At 42.0% G+C, this 16,318-nt stretch overlaps 1 protein-coding gene across 5 annotated transcripts in view; it reads right to left on the bottom strand.

Annotated features, from left to right (window-relative positions):
• The window catches only part of Liprin-alpha (PTPRF interacting protein alpha), a 187,638-nt gene that overhangs the window by 38,802 nt on the left and 132,518 nt on the right, over positions 1-16,318 (bottom strand). For all 5 annotated transcript variants that reach the window (XM_019043973.2, XM_019043983.2, XM_019043997.2 and 2 more), the window contains exons 2-3: positions 6,290-6,391; positions 2,473-2,637 (exon numbers count right to left, since the gene is read on the bottom strand). In XM_019043973.2, coding sequence (XP_018899518.2) covers positions 2,473-2,637; positions 6,290-6,391 — 267 coding nt within the window. The remainder of the gene's footprint in view (positions 1-2,472; positions 2,638-6,289; positions 6,392-16,318) is intronic.

The following is a 16,318-nucleotide window of genomic DNA, read 5'->3' as shown; positions in this document are numbered from 1 at the left end:
AACTGCAGGGCTCCCCTCCTGCAGGAACACGACCGTCCTTGTTCTATGAACCTTGATCCTGCCGGCGTCCCTCGCCGTGAGCTGGGGGGAAAAAGCTAGGTTGAAAGTCATCATCCGTTGGTGGGTCTGTAGAAAAACCGAGTTCTCCGTTTTAACAACGTAAAGGCCTCGATAGACGATCAAATTCCCGAACCAATTCCGATCAAAGTAGCATCAAAGTGTCGGGAGTCATCGGTCCTAAACTCATTAATTTGCTTCATTTTAAAATGAAAACTTGGCAGAAATGTTTTCTGTGGCAGGGAATGATGAATGGTGGTACTCCGGTCTAATCTTACTTTGAACCAAAAGGCCTCGATAGACGATCAAATTCCCGAACCAATTCCGATCAAAGTAGCAGCAAAGTGTCGGGAGTCATCAGTCCTAAACTCATTAATTTGCTTCATTTTAAAATGAAAACTTGGCAGAAATGTTTCCTGTGGCAGGGAATGGTGAATGGTGGTACTCTGGTATAATCTTACTTTGAACCAAAAAGTGCGGCCCGTCAAAATTTGATGGTAGATGGTGACCATCAGTCATCAGCATGTCTACTTTGATCGGAATTGGTTCGGAATTTGATCGTCTATCGAGGCCTTAAATTGGAGGGTATGGATTCGATCGACATGAATCGATCGGGGAAAAAAACGTAAACCGATCGGCAAAATTCGATCGATTCACGTGTTTATCGAACGATTCACTGCTTTCACTGGAAAAAAAAACACATTGGATCTAGAGTCCAGACTCTTAAAAAAATCGACAAGAAAAAAACTCTTGATTCAATCGGATTTTTGCTTAAATTAAGAACCAAGCCTCTTAATTTGAGCGGATTTCCTTTTGATTTAAGCAAAAATCTGATTGAATCAAGAGTATTTTTTCTTGTCGATGTTTTCAAGAGTCTGGCCTCTAGATCCAATGTGTGTTTTTTAGCGGCTCTGGTGCTTGCACTAGAGCTGCTATTCCGGACGGTCCCAGCTGGGGAGTATCAATGCAGCATGTTACATTGTAGAGACCGCGCGTTGGTTGATGGGAATCGGCGCCATTTTCGGCTATGTTCCTTGTCATGACTTTATTTTATTGCATACTGTTTTATTGTTAGTCAATGCTATGTTGTGTATTGTATTTTTGGAATCATGGTGATACAGTCAACAATTCAAAACTTGTTTGTGCTTTTATCTCGTGATGGAAAAAATGTACTTTACGTTCAAAATTTGAAAATTTGAATTTTAAAGTTTTCGCGGTTAAGGAAGCTTTAACCACTGAGTTGGAGCTTCCTAGTCATATTACTTGATATCAGCTGATAGCAAACAAAGGTTACCAGGGAAACCGTAAACGTCTAACAACTATCGTGGCCATTGGGGCGATTCGACAGTTTGAATCGTTTTCGTTGATTGAATCGACAGTTGTCGGATTGTACATCAATGACAAAATGTGTCTAGGCCCTCATTCTTGACTACAACTACTGCCCCCAGAGCCGCTCTCCGACGCCAATGCGTTGGAGCTTCCTGCTTGTTTTCCAGTGTTGTGGACCGATTCATGGTTGTCGATCAAATCACGATTTTCTTTTTCAATCGATTATCGATTCATGTCAATCGAATCTATACCCTCCGTGTAGATGTTCATTTAGATTTTAGTTTTTGAAAGGACGATGAATGATCGTCGTTGTATGTAGGGATCTAAGTGGGATCTTTCTCGTTCCTGGCAACGGGAACTTTTTGGGAAAAATTCCCGAAAATCCTCGCCTAAAATCCACTTCCTAGAGCAACTTTGATAAAGAAGCATACACACAGGCACTAACACACTGTACTCATTCTTATTTAGAAGAGCCTCACAAAGAAGGGGTATCAATAACGGCCGTTTTTGAGCCCACCGTAGCTGAATTCGAAATTCAGGATTTCCTCAACGCTATATTTTGCTCATTAAGGAACTATAATTTACAAAATGCATCATGATTTGGTCTTTTCCGGTCTCTTTCTCGGTTTAATACGGGCCTAAACATGGGTCTGTGGTTCGATTTTGGCGAAAAATCCCGATTTTTCGGCATTCAACCGCAAACTCGCCAAACCCGAATCTTCAGCCAGAATCAGCCTTCAGGCTCAAGTTAAGGCCAGTAATAGATCAGAAAAAAGACAGGAACAAGCAAAACATGATACATTCCGTAGAATATAGACCTTCAATGAGTCCAAAATCGTATAATTTAGGAAGTTCACGGTGAGCTTCAATTGATACCCCTTCTTTTTGCACTTCCAACTTAAGTAAGAACGGTTTTTTGGCATTCGTGAATTTTGGTTCACTTTCTCGGAGAAGCTCACATCAGTGGACAAAAATCTTTAGTTTTTGGCCCTTTTATACACCAAAGGATAAGCGATGCACTTTGCATCTAAAACCACGAGAAACGAGAGTCTGGCTGGGAGCACACAGAGACAAAGGGGTCCTTACCTTTTCGTCGAGGGCTTTGTGGTGTTCGAAGAGACTTTTCAGGGCTTTTATGATTTCGACTTCGCTCGAGACGACTGACTGTTGAGCAGCCTGCCTCTTCACCACCGTCATCCTTAGAGACCGCTCGTGTCGGGAAACCAAACATTCCAGATGTTCCAGCAACAACTGCCGTTCATGAAACAAACAAAAATTCCTCGTTTTTTTAAACATTGAACAGGAAATACATTAGGGAACGCGTTAATCGGCACAGCCTCAGCTGTGAGCGCTTTTCTAAGCTTGGAAATTGGTTTCGGCGAATGATACACGGACAAAAAACTTAGTGCGGGGCACTTTAAGTTGAGGTCACGTGGATTGCTGAAGTTTTTGTACCACACATCGGAAAACTTAGGGTCCAGCTGTCGAAGTTCGGATCAAAGAACTGAAGTACTTCGGTGTGTAACAGTTAGTTAGTTAATATATTTTAAGACATTCAGCGTCACAGGCTATTAACATCTTTACAGAGAATTTTGAAAATGGGTGTATATACTATTTAGATTTTTAAATGAAGAGAGGCAAAGAGTTTCAGAAGTTTGGTAGTACAATTGATGTGTGACCCAAACCCTTCGGTATATACCAAGTACTTCAGATGTCTGACCCGAGCTTAGGTAGCTGGAACTCGAGTTTTCAGATACGCGGTCCAAAAACCTCGGAGATTCCGTATGACCTCAACTTCGGGTTCCATCGGTCCCATGTACAAAGTTTTTCTTCTCTGTACTATTGGCCAAAACCAATTTCTAATCCCAATAAGCTTCTGAGCTACGTTAATATCTCGTCCAGGAGTTGATTTCCAAACTTTTGTTGTGTTGATCGTGTTCCGCGTAAGATTTTAAAGAGAAAACGTGTAACTTCTCGTCATTTCCCGGACGAAGGATCGTAACCCCATTCCAAGGTTGCAAAATTGACTTTGATAATTAAATTCTTTACAAGAGTGTACAGGCGCAATTTTGATTTAAAAATCGTCTGATTTTCGCATGAGATCAGAGGAAAAATCAGTGAAATTTTCAGAACGAATAAATATCTGAGATCGTCCTGGTAAAAAATACATTTTTGAAGGGAAATTTGGCGACATTGAAATATAGTTACGTTCTTTTGTGAGGAAAACGACGATTTTAGTTAGTCTTGCTAGGACCTCATACAGTGCCCGATTGTTCGCAGAGTTGGATAGTCAAATGGCGAATCTCCTGGACTCGGAAGGACACCCAATCTGACGCTGGGTGGCGCGACGCGGCGGTTTCACCGTCGAAAGACTCGACTCGGGGAAGTTAACGAGTTGACGAGGGCGAGGGCCGCGAGGGCGCCAAGAGAGGCGTATTTCAAGGTGCCGGAATGGGAACGGGGCGACCAGGGCGCGGGTCGTCAAAGGGCGGAGGTTGGGGGCGGCACCGGGCGCAGGGACTGCGGTCGTGAAAGTGGTGCGGGCTTCGGGAAAAGATAGTGCCAACGGTCAGCTGAGGGCTCCCGTCTTTAATTAAACAAGGGACCAAGATTCCCAGGTTCATCTGCAACCCCATCGCTGCCGAGTCTCTGCCAATCTAAAACACCACGTCTCGAACCTCGAGAGTATTCAAATCAAGATAAGGGAGAAGCTATTTTTTTTTCTTTTTCTGGACTCAAAGCGGTGGAAGAAGAAATTCCCGGTTTCTGAAATTCCCCCATTCTCTGATAAACCTGGAGAAAATTCAGATGAAGTTAAAGGGTGAAATTAGACTCAAGGAAGACAGGTAAAAGGATGAATTCCCGGTTTTTGGAACGGATTTACTGATTTTTCCCTCAAATTTTTCATTCCCTGATGAATCCCGGATTTTCTCAGTCTAAAGGCCACAACTCTATAATTAATCCATTTTCCGTTCCCTGAATTTTCCTAATAGGCACATTGCCACATTCTATGTTTTCCCCTGATTCACACTGAGAAAAAAATGAAGTTCATTGCGAAATGTTGACCTCCTCCCCCTTTTTTTCTTTTGTCGTGCTTAGGCTGATTTTCAGCGAATATCCAAATTTTGAGAGGTAGTACTTAGTCTTCGGTCCGGAGTCGAGACTTATAACAAAATTGACAAGAAAAAATACAATTGATTCAATCGGATTTTTATTCGAATCAAAAGGAAATCTGCTTAAATTAAGTGGCTTGGCATTTTCTTGTCAATTTTTTCAAGCGGACCCAAGGAACTTTTTTTTCCAGTGAGGAAATTATTGGTTCCGACACCGATTCCCAGGAGAGTCCCTTTTTCCTGCGGTTTGCCTTTCCTGATGAATCCAAGTTTACCTCAATTTTTCCTGGGCCAAAAATCACAAATTTCCGAATTTCGATACGAAAACTCCATACATTTTTCGTGCAACCTAATCGACACTTGACTATTTGCGAATCCGTGTTTTATTAAAGGATGTCAGTATATTCAAACGGTAGACATCCTGTAAATCAAAGAGCCTTGACCGTTTGGTTTCACAATCAAGGACAACGAGGCCGTTAAAAAAAAAAGGAAAATCGAAAAATAAGCGCTGGAGAGCAGCGATGATGGGAGCTTAAAAGCTAGGCCGAAACGGATATGTGACGGCGCAACAGTTGAGGTGAAATACGAGCTGCGTGTCCACGGGGATGTTTTGGGGAGGGGGAGAGAGGGGAGGGAACGAGAGAAACCCCTGCGGCCCTGCGGAGGAGCCGCTTGAGCCGCCTGCCTCATGATTGATTACTTTCTACATTAACGCATAGAAATGAGAATTCATGCTCTGAAAACTATACAACATCCCACCCTCCCCAACCCGCATCCCACGGGGTTCATCAGGTGCCTGATGGAATTGGAATCCCGGGACGGATTGAGCCTCTCTTCCCCCTAGCTCCCCCCGACCCCCCCCCCCCCCCCCGAAAAAAATTAGTAAAAATCTAAGGGATATAAAGAGGAGGAAAAATCGAAAATATCGGGGCAAGTCCTGCAAAGCCTCTAAATCTCTATTCTAGGGTGTCTAAAAATTTGAAGGGAAAAAATGCCCCGACTTTTCCAGGTTTTCCCTGACTAAAACGATGAAAATTCTAGGTGGCGGTAGCCACCCGTGCCAAATTCTTACAAGTTTGTGAGCCTTACACATGTGTCTAACCGGGCAGTGTTTTTCGAAAGAGAACCGAGCTATTTCCGTTGCTGTCAAATTTCGTTGGAAAATTGGTTTCCATACCTACTAGAGAACAGTATAACATCGATTCATTTGAAGGTGTCGGGAAAGTGTCTCTGTGGCAAACACCAAATTTCCTTAAATTTTCAGGATAATTTATACATTCGTTCTCTTGTGAAATGATAAATTGTCCTATTCCATTCGGGCATGGCTGATGTCACTTGGTCCTCTAGCGAGAGACACCGTTCAACTTGCGTTACAATAACTTGGGCACTATTTAAAATATTTGCGCAAGAATTGAGCGGCTTGGAGGACAAAGAGCATAAGTGCAGTTTTTGAAAAAAAAAATGGGACATTGATAATTACAAGTAAAACTAGTCTTAAAGCATATTCTGAGAAAACATTGCTCTCAAATTCCAAGTTTTGAGTCTTCTTTCAGCCATAAGGATCCATGTGATTTCGAAACTTCAAACACGCATTTGTCGAAATAGCAAAAACTGCACTTATTTGCCTTGTCCTCCAAGCTGCTCAATTCTGATTTAATCACTGCTCATTATGTAAATATCGATACAACGAAACGAAAATTACGCAGTCACAATTTATGACTGACGACATATTAAAACATGTTTACTTTAAGACGTTACTTCTTAACTGTAAAAGAGAGAAATGAACTCACCCTAGTGTTATTCCGCTCGGCCTTGAGCTCCGATATTTCTTCTTCCCTCTCAAGAAGTTGCTCTCGGGCTTTGTTAAGTTCTTTGGTTAGCGCCGCAAATTCCTGTAACAATCATGAAAATAAGAGATCAATAACTCGAAAGCAGGGATACGCAGTAATAAATGACACGATTTCAGTTTCAGTATTTCTTGATTAAAAAAGGGGCGCTTCAACTTCGAGACCAAGATGAAGTTGGAGCCTTCCGATGAATAACAGTGAATCATGTACAGGACCCATGCTGCAGCCATAAGTGTTGCTGCGGCGGAGATACATTTACCTGTACCGGCAAGAAAGGGCTCATAAAACATGAGCGGAGCTTTGATAGTGGATCTTCAGGTACGACATTTCCACAGTTTCGATGTATTGTAGGTTTCGTCCTTACACGGCATGTGATGAAAAAGTCTGACTTTTAGTCTGTAGATTTAATATCCAGAGTTCATACAAGAAAAAAAAATAGGCACTGATTACAATAATTTTCGTTGCGCGAATCGTGTTCTACGTATTTTGGATAAGAAATATGTATCAGAACGCTTAAGCTTTTTATACCCAAATTCTACCGCATTGTCTTGTTTCGTTATTGTGATCTTTCTGTAAAAAATATCCATTTGCTAAATACAATTCTAGCTTGAGTACACTTAAAATATGCCGCCACAACTGTAAACATGCCAATCGAAAATCGTTAAAGCCAGCGCAAAGGCCACTACACTTTTAATCTTCCATCGCATTGCTAAGGCGCAATGATACAACTATTCGTACTCTCCGGAATGCGGGAGGTATCACGCCCTAATTGAAGGCGTTTTCAAAACTGCCGAGTTTCGATATCAGGATTGGTCGTGTCACAACTTCACAAGATCCCAGGATTGACTGATCTTACGAACTAATGCAACAGTTCTGCTTACACCTCCTTGTTTTAAAGGCCGATTCTTTGGCTCAAATTCAAATTTTTAATTCTGAATGCGTTCCTAATGTTTATAATATCTGGTAAATGAAAGCTTGTACATTAGTGTGGCGATTTGAATATTCAAGTATGTCATTCAGAATGTCAATAATGACGGCTTAGGTGCAATAGCATACACCTTGATAACAATATTGATACTTCAAATCTCCGCAAAATTTGAAAACGAAATGGTTTCTAAGCAACAGGAAAAGAGATTCCCGGTTTCTGGAACAGACTCTCTGGTTTTACCCTGATTAGCCCTGAAAGTTTTCATTCCCTGATATCTCCCGGTTCTTCCCGGTCCTAGACACCACGCTCTTCTTCCTTGTCTACAGCAAGCTGATTATTGAAATTGATAGACAAAGCAATGCACAAAGAAGACAAAAGGCAAATGGAGCGATCCTGTCGATTGAAACGTGCAGTTGTTACTGACGAAAAGGGTAAATGATGGACCAACTGGATTGCATTTTGCAAAAAGGAACCACTAGCATTGCGATGTTGCTAAGATTGTGCAACTTCTTTTGTCTTGAAGGAAAAACCCTATTATCCCTTAATAGTTTCCATTTTACTCGCTAAAAACTGTAAATTTAAAACAAAAATTACCATCTAAATTTCATAGTTTTTCACAATTTCCGCAATTTCATTGCAAAGGATGAAGTTGCACAATCTTAGCATCATTGCAATGCTAGTGGTTCCTTTTTGCAAAATGCAATCCAACTATAGAGTCTCTAGTAAGCGGCCGTCAGTTAGTCCATTATTTACCCTCTTCGCCCGATGCAACCACTGGCTCCCACCAATACGATCGCTCCATTTCCTCTTTGTCCATCGGTTTGTCTATCAATATCCGTGTTCAGCCCGCAAGTCCATTGTCATCCAGCCACTGAACCCATCGCCTATCGATCCTCCCGAGTGCACTCGAAAATGACGTCATACTAAAATCCTTTGTCGTCGATGACGACCAATTTTACTCTCCGACACTGTTGCCATGCTGACCCATGGTGCGCTAGCAGTTGGACGTGAAATCCTCGTGTTTGCGTGGAGATCCGACAACGGGGGCCGGGTCGGATCCGAGGCGACTGATCAAAGGTGGTTATGACGACTCCTGCGGGGGGCCGTAATGGGGCGAATGGGGCCAGATCTCCGGGGGTGAGCCATACCGAGCGGCGCCTTCAGGGTTCCCAACGCCACCCGCACGGCTCGACCGTGCCCCAGTTGGGATCCGCGCGCGTCTCGCTTCCGCCGATGACGATCACGTTCCGGCGAAACGCGCTTCGGCTTCGCTCGAGTGTCAATCAAGCCGGACACGGACGGTCCTTCGTGCCGTCTTGCCGAGCCGTTTCCAAATTCTACGATTAATGGCGGGGTTTTCAGGGAAAAAATCGAGAAGTTTTCGAGGAACACTGGAAAAAAAGTCGCTTGGATCGAAAGTCCAGAATCTTGAAACAGTCACTGGAAAAAAAAACACATTGGATCCAGAGTCCAGACTCTTAAAAACATCGACTAGAAAAAATACTCTTGATTCAATCAGATTTAAGCGTAAATCAAGAACCAAGCCTCTTAATTTGAGCGGATTTCCTTTTGATTTAAGCTTAAATCTGATTGAATCATGAGTCCTTTTTCTTGTCGATGTTTTCAAGAGTCTGGACTCTAGATCCAATGTGTTTTTTTTTCCAGTGTTGACAAGAAAAAATACTCTTGATTCAATCGGAATTTTTGCTTGAATCAAAAGGAAATCCGCTTAAATCAAGAGGCTCGGCTTTTCAATTCAATACAAAATCGGATTGAATCAAGAGTCTTTTTTCTTGTCAATGTTTTTAAGAGTCTGGACTCTAGATCCAAGCAACTTTTTTTTCCAGTGAGCTCTCGAGTTGATAAAATCAATGGCTTCTAAAGATATTTTAATGACATCCAAGAAAAAACTTTAGGTGAAGCATATTTCCATTTTAAAGGATATAAAATCCAAACTGAAGACCTCCAGGGAATTTGCATTTTTGCGTAAATTCAATCCAGGATGTAAAAATTTCTTGCATTTCATAACTGCCCAACTTTTGCCGGACTACTCGATATTTTTCTTTCTTTTTTTTATAGCATGATTTTTCGTAAGAGATCTCTCCACAAAAAAGAGGCGCGAAGTCTCTTAACATTGCAAATATGTAATTTGTAAGGAGGAAAAATGGATTGCATTTTGCAAAAAGGAACCACTAGCATTGCAATGATGCTAAGATTGTGCAACTTCATCTTTTGCAATAAAATTGCGGAAATCGTGAAAAACTATGAAAATTAGATGGTAATTTTTGTCTTAAATTAATAACAGTTTTTAGCGAGTAAAATAGAAACTATTAATGGATAATCGGGTTTTCCTCAAAGACAAAAGAAGTTGCACCATCTTAGCAACATTGCAATGCTAGTGGTTCCTTTTTGCAAAATGCAATCCAAATAATCAATGCCCACGGAGAGGAGAATAACCATTGCTCTTAGAATGCTCATAGAGGATTCCAGATCCCATCTACTTCTCCAGGCATAGTTAAAATGCTGCAGTGCTCCTGGGACCGACAAGATTGTTACTGCAAAAGTGAGATTACAACTATGACTATACTGCTGTGCTAAGGATAAAAATCGTATGAACATTCGAGAATTGCCGAATTTTCACCGATAAAATGTTCATTTTTGAGCAGAAATTTTAAGCCAACTTAAAGCTGGTAGCGAATTATATTCTCTGAAAAATTGGAAGACAATTATTCTCAGATTTTTCTGAGAATTTATACTTTATCAAAGAAAAATTGGTAAAATCTAAAGGCTCATGCGGCGTTCTGCCTCAGCACGGTGGTGCAGAAAAATATATGGGACCTAGCATCCATTTTAAGCATTGCGATGGTAAGAATTGAGGGACTTGGAGGACGAGGCGCACAAGTGCAGTTTTCGAAAAAATTGAGATATTCTAAAACTCGACTAAAACTAGTTTGGTAGTAGATTAGTCTGTGAAAATTCGCAACAAAAATCCGATTTTAAAGCACAACAAGGTGAGTTTAAACTTCCTTTCCGTCATAAAAAGCCATGTAATTTTGAAACTTTAAACGGATGTTTCTTGTATATCAAAAACTGCACTTATGCGCCTTATCCTCCAAGCCCCACAATTATCTTTTCTTCGCGCTCCGTAGCAAAATTCCCTAACTTTTCTATGACTTTTCGGAGTGGATGAAAGTCCCATCTCTTTCCCAGTTTCGCCCTATACCTTGTCACCCTCTTCTCCGACTTCATAACAGGGTGTCTACTAAAACAGGCTGACCAAAAATCACTACTTTCACAGTACTTTTTTAGTACATTTCCAAGAAATTCAGTACCTCCTCAACAGAAAAACTCAGCACTCGTTCAGTACCTCCAATTATTGACGAACTTGAAAAAATTTAAACAATGACAAAAAGTTGGAAAAATTCCGGACCTTCTTGCGGAATTGCCGCACTTTTTCAGTACTTCCGGACCTCCCTTGAAAAATCAGTGCAAATTCCGGACTTTGCGGAAATTCCGGATTTGTAGACACCCTGCATAAGCATAGGGGCCATGCCCAGGACCGTCGAGCATGGGCCGGAACTTACCTGAAGGAGGATGAGGTGTATGAAGCAGGAGCAGGTCTTGGCGGGGGTCTTGAGGCCGTTGAGTCCTTTGGTCGGCGGGGCCTTGGACGCGAGCTGGACGAGCTGCTTGACCACGTGGTCCAGGTCGAGGTCCCCGGTGGAGGCGCAGACCGACTGCAAAATCGTCAGGATCCCGACGTTTACGTTCGCCGCGCCTCCTCCCCCTCGCCCCGCCCCCATCCCCGGCTGCCGGAGGTTCGCCAGCAGCGAGAAGATGTTGTCCGCCTGCTCGATCATTCCGACTACGTTCCGAAACCGACAACGAGAACTACCTCCGACGAGAAAATCCCACTTTTGGTTCTCGGTTCATCATACTGTTTCTCAAGGAGGTACGTGACGTTCACGATGTTGCGTACAAATGCTATTCTATTCACTATTTGACCAAGATTCCAGTTTTGGATCGAAAAATCGCACTCTTGGCTCTCGGTTTATCATACTATTTCTGAGGGAGGTACGTGACGTTTACGATGTTACGTGAGAATGCTGTTCTATCCACCACTTGACCGAGATCCCAGTTTTGGGTCGAAAAATCGCACTCTTGGCTCTCGGTTTATCATACTGTTTCTGAAAGAGGTACGTGACGTTTACGATGTTACGTATGAATGCTATTCTATCCACCACTTCACCGAGATCCCAGATTTGGGTCGAAAAATCGCACTCTTGGCTCTCGGTTGATCATACTGTTTCTGAAAGAGGTACGTGACGTTTACGATGTTGACGTGAGAATGCTGTTCTATCCACCGTTTGACCGAGATTCCAGTTTTGGGTCGAAAAATTGCACTTTGTAGCTCGGTTGATCATATCGTTCTGACACTATTCCTGATTGAGGTGCGTTTAACATACACACGCGAGATTTGGATTAGAAAAATTGCACTTGTGTCTTTCGGTTAGCCATATTGCTTTAACACTGTTTCAGACAAAAAAAGGATAGACATTCACTCGGCGATACCGGAGAATCGAAATTTTCAAAGCAAGATCATGACATAAAAACGACCGGTTCATGATGAGTGAGCAACCCTTCACGGCCTTATCAGTCGGATGATCCTGTTCTAAAAAATGCACGATATAGTCCGCAATACCGGATATACTCCAGTTGTGCTTCAGTACATTGTTAAAAATCGAGAAGTGAAATTTAATGTATGATTCACTTTGGAGTCTGCATAGCACCCTAAGAGCCCGAGCGGTATGAATGCGAAGTGAAATTCGCTCCATAAGAGCGTACAACACTTCCTAAAAAGGGTAGATTCCGCTCCGTGAAAGTGTATGTCACTCCGTGAAACGAGTTGATTTCACCCCGCATTCATATCAGTCGGATTATTTGGGTGCTGTATCGACTCCGGCACCGATTTCAATCTAAAGTTCTGGATAGGGTATCCACAAAACTGACTGCACAGGCATTTAAACCTTTCCACTAGATAAATGGACCAAAAATCTACATTTCCCTATAAAATTTCTTTGGAAAATCTAAATTTTCCCCTAAACTTCCGCAGGCTCTTCGAATTTTCACAAGCTCGACATAATGGTCCGACAGCCTTTAAATCCCACATGCTGAGTAGAATTTTCCGCGATTCGGCAGCACTGCCAGCCGCACCCACGGAAAATCACGAGGTAAACGAAAACCTATTGAGAAATTAGCACCGGGGATACGAAACCGCATTTAAATCCTATCAAACAATACCGACGGACCAGGCCCCGACGGTCACTGGTCAAACACGTCGACGTTCCCGCGAGTTGGGGGGGGGGGGGGAGGAGGAGGAGGGAGGAGGCACAACACCCGCACCGCAAACCGGTGTTCCATCCCGTGTTCCGCGTTTGCGTTCCGCGGCGAGGAGGAACGCAATAACACCGCATCGGTTTTGAATTTTACGCAAAATAATGGCGAGTTTTCTCGTTTGAGTAAGCAGTCGTTCGATTCGCGTTTCCGCTTCGGCGGGTTTCGGGGGGCGGTCGATGCGAAATTCCGTTCGGTCCACGATGGACGCTGCACGCTCTGGTTTTGACAGTAATCCTGTTGCAACGGGATCTCGTCTCCCGTTTTTCATTTACGCGCGGAAGGGATTCCTTCCGTGTCTTGGAGAGAGAGCATTGTTTTTAATTGAAAACCGATGAGAATGTATGCGAACGTCTCGGGCCGTGTCCACAGTTTTCCTTCGAACACCTTCATTCGCGGAGGCCCATGGTTATTATTGTACTTCGGAGGGTTGGTTGACACACTTAGCACGGAATATAACAAGAAACAAACAAATTAAGAACGATTGCGCAAGTAAACTTCAAAAAGCGTAATTTTAATAATGACGTTTGGTTGGATTGACTTAGCTTTATTTTGACTACATTTTGCAATGAGGAGCTATTGTTTCTGGCTTATTTTAGAATCAAAATATGAGCCTTTAGTTTCCCTGCGCATTTAGGCACTTTAAAAGATGAGCAACAAGTAGTAGTCAAAATTCAGTCCATTTAAAATTGTTTTTCGTCTAATTCTGTATTAGAGAACTTCTCAAAAGTTGCTTCATTACAATCTCAACCGTAAGAGGCTCCCTTAGAAAACGAGCTGTTCAATTGCCAAATCCCATTAAAGATACGACCGTTAGTCTCAACGTAAAATTTGAAATGCGTGCTTAAGAGTCACCGCGTTTTTCTTAAAGTTGTTCAAATGATTATTTTGTCATTATTTTTTTCCCTTTCAAATTTTCTTTCATTTCCTCTAGATAAATAATAATATAAAACCACCGATTGAAATTTAATTTGTACAGATATTATAGCAACGCGTCTATCTCTGAAGCTAGAGAAGAAGGAGCCAATTGAAGCTTTCAAAATAGATTTTGGTAGGAGTTACTTTGATCAGACCACGAATTGATGTCGGAGTGTAAAGTTTCACAAGACGGAGCTATTAAGATTTCAACTTCTCAATTTTATTCCAAAGCTTGTTCGTAACATCAAGTCTTAATTGGGAGCTTAGCGAGGAAAAGCGAGGATCAGAATCCACACGGAAACGACAGTTGTGCGAGCGAATGTTGTGATACAACTATTCGTGTTCCAGTGTATTCCTCGGTTGTATCACCCGCATTTGAAGGCGCTTTAGAAGTCTACAGAATCTCTTAGAAAAGCTTAACCGACGACGCGTCCCGCATCGGTCTTCGCTGTTCGATGATGATAACACGGAAAACATAACTGGTGAACAAGTGGAGAGGAAAGCTATGAAGTTATCGGAAAACGGATAATGCACTGGTACAGTAAAAAGACGATCAACTGAGAAGTGAGAACGTTGAACATTGATTATTAGGATTAGGGTCAACTCTAACAAGGTGCTGACATGATATTGATTGATCATACGTTTACGTACAAGGTTTCCTTAAGTTTAAGTTCGACAGCACCCAGTTGTTAAGTGAAGTAAAATGATACAAAGTCAAAAGAAAATTTCAAATTTTTGCCAGGATTTCAATTTTTTTGCGATGAAGGTTAAATCACGGCTCAGGGCCGCTGTTTCTTGGACCAGTTTTCAACGTATCTGGAGAGCCCTGGTGTTATTTATATTCGAGAGTGAATGATGAATGGATCGCATTCAGAAAAAAGGAATCGGTGCAATCACCGTGTTTTCAAAACTGTGCAACTTCTTCTTTCCTGTTAAAAATATGCACAGTATTAAAGTTTACACAATTATTTTCCTTTAAATGTGTCACTTAATTGGTGGGAAGCGAAAAAAATGTGTTGCTCTGGGAAATTTTGTGGATGATTATGGAGAAGCAACATTTTTTTTTTTTTACTGGAATCGCACTGGAAAAAAAAACACATTGGATCTAGAGTCCAGACTCTTAAAAACATCGACAAGAAAAAATACCCTTGATTCAAACGGATTTTTGCTTGAATCAAGAACCAAGCCTCTTAATTTGAGTGGATTTCCTTTTGATTTAAGCTTAAATCTGATTGAATCAAGAGTATTTTTTCTTGTCAATGTTTTCAAGAGTCTGGACTCTAGATCCAATGTTTTTTTTTTTTTTTTTTTTTTTTTCCAGTGCGCGCTGGTTCCTTTTTGCTAAATGCAATCCAAGTGAAAATATTCACAAATTTTCCTGAAAACTCGTGATTTGTCCAAGGAAATATGGCAACGCCTGACGGCTCATATGGCGTTCTTCCTTAGAACGGCTGTATTGTAGTAATTCCCTTGCCACTCATGATACCAGGCTATTAAAGGCAAACCCTTGAGGCTAAATTTAAGACACCGTATTAAAGGCGAAAAAGTAGCGATACCAGGTGTATGTAAAGCTTGTTAAACTGTCAATCTATTCTTACGAACGATTCGAGAGGGAAAAAAGAAGGTCTCTACCCTTTTTTAGCAGAGCTCTCTCAGACCTCTCGACTTCAGCCTCTCGAAGGAACCGAAATAATTCGAGGTACGCGGAACAAAACAGCCCGGTAAAAACCCCTCCGAGGCGCAACGAACTCCCGCTTTGAAAGTTAAAACTTCCCGAAACAACTAAAACTTTATCGAGCTCTTAAAAGAGTAAACTTTTGACGAATAAGTAAAATCAAGTCTCCTCAGCACGGACTCATACTTGTGATTCCTGCGAAACGTCCGAAGGAATTTTGAAAGGCGGGACGAGAGGAATGATTTTGCGGGTGCGGATTCACGAGCATAATAGGTTACTCGAATCGGTTCTTCGGTTCGAATAAAACCGAACTTCGGTTCGGTATTGGGCCGTTCAGTTCCACTACAATGTCGCAATATTTCGCGTTTAATTCGTGATTCGCCTGGATTCTTACGCACGTTTGTGCATCCAGTTGGCATCTTAGTTGTGTTAACCCTTGCCTCTTGTGATGGGAAGGGGGAAACGCCGTGTCTAAGAAGCTGGAACTGGCTTTTCAGCCCTGCTTCAACCTTGCGAAACTTCATTTCAAGTTTATCAAAAGTTATCTGAATTGGCTCACTTATTCGCCACGCCTGATCAAGTTTTTACTTTACGTTGATGTACTCTAAGCAAAGAGGGGCTTCGGATTATTTGGAGGTAATGGGCCTGTTGCATGCAAGAGATACAGCCGTGCGAATAGACTTTTTAGTGGTTAAATGACACGAAAATTACGATGCTCACATTAAAAAAGTCTGAAATACACTCCTTACTGCGCAATTTGCGTTGTCAGGAACGCGCTTTTTTCAAATTTCCCGCGTCTGGGGGCAGTTTTCTAACGGAAACAATTAACGGCAACTCGCGGCTATTTCCGGTCAACTAAAACTGACAACATAACCTAAAAATCGGAGCTCGTGATATCGTGAAATGAAATGTAGAAGGATTGCGTTGGATATTTAAAAGTTGATCGATTTGGTTACTGCATAAAGCGTATATGGACCACTATAAGAGATCACGTTGGGTTTGTAAACAAACTGAAGGAAAAAATAACAACAACAACAACGACTCGACATCTTCCGGA

The sequence above is a fragment of the Bemisia tabaci genome, chromosome 5 (genome assembly GCF_918797505.1).
Source record: "Bemisia tabaci chromosome 5, PGI_BMITA_v3".
Taxonomy (NCBI): domain Eukaryota; kingdom Metazoa; phylum Arthropoda; class Insecta; order Hemiptera; family Aleyrodidae; genus Bemisia; species Bemisia tabaci.
The sequence above is the reverse complement of the archived record's forward strand: the minus strand, read 5'-3'. Positions and strand labels throughout refer to the sequence as shown.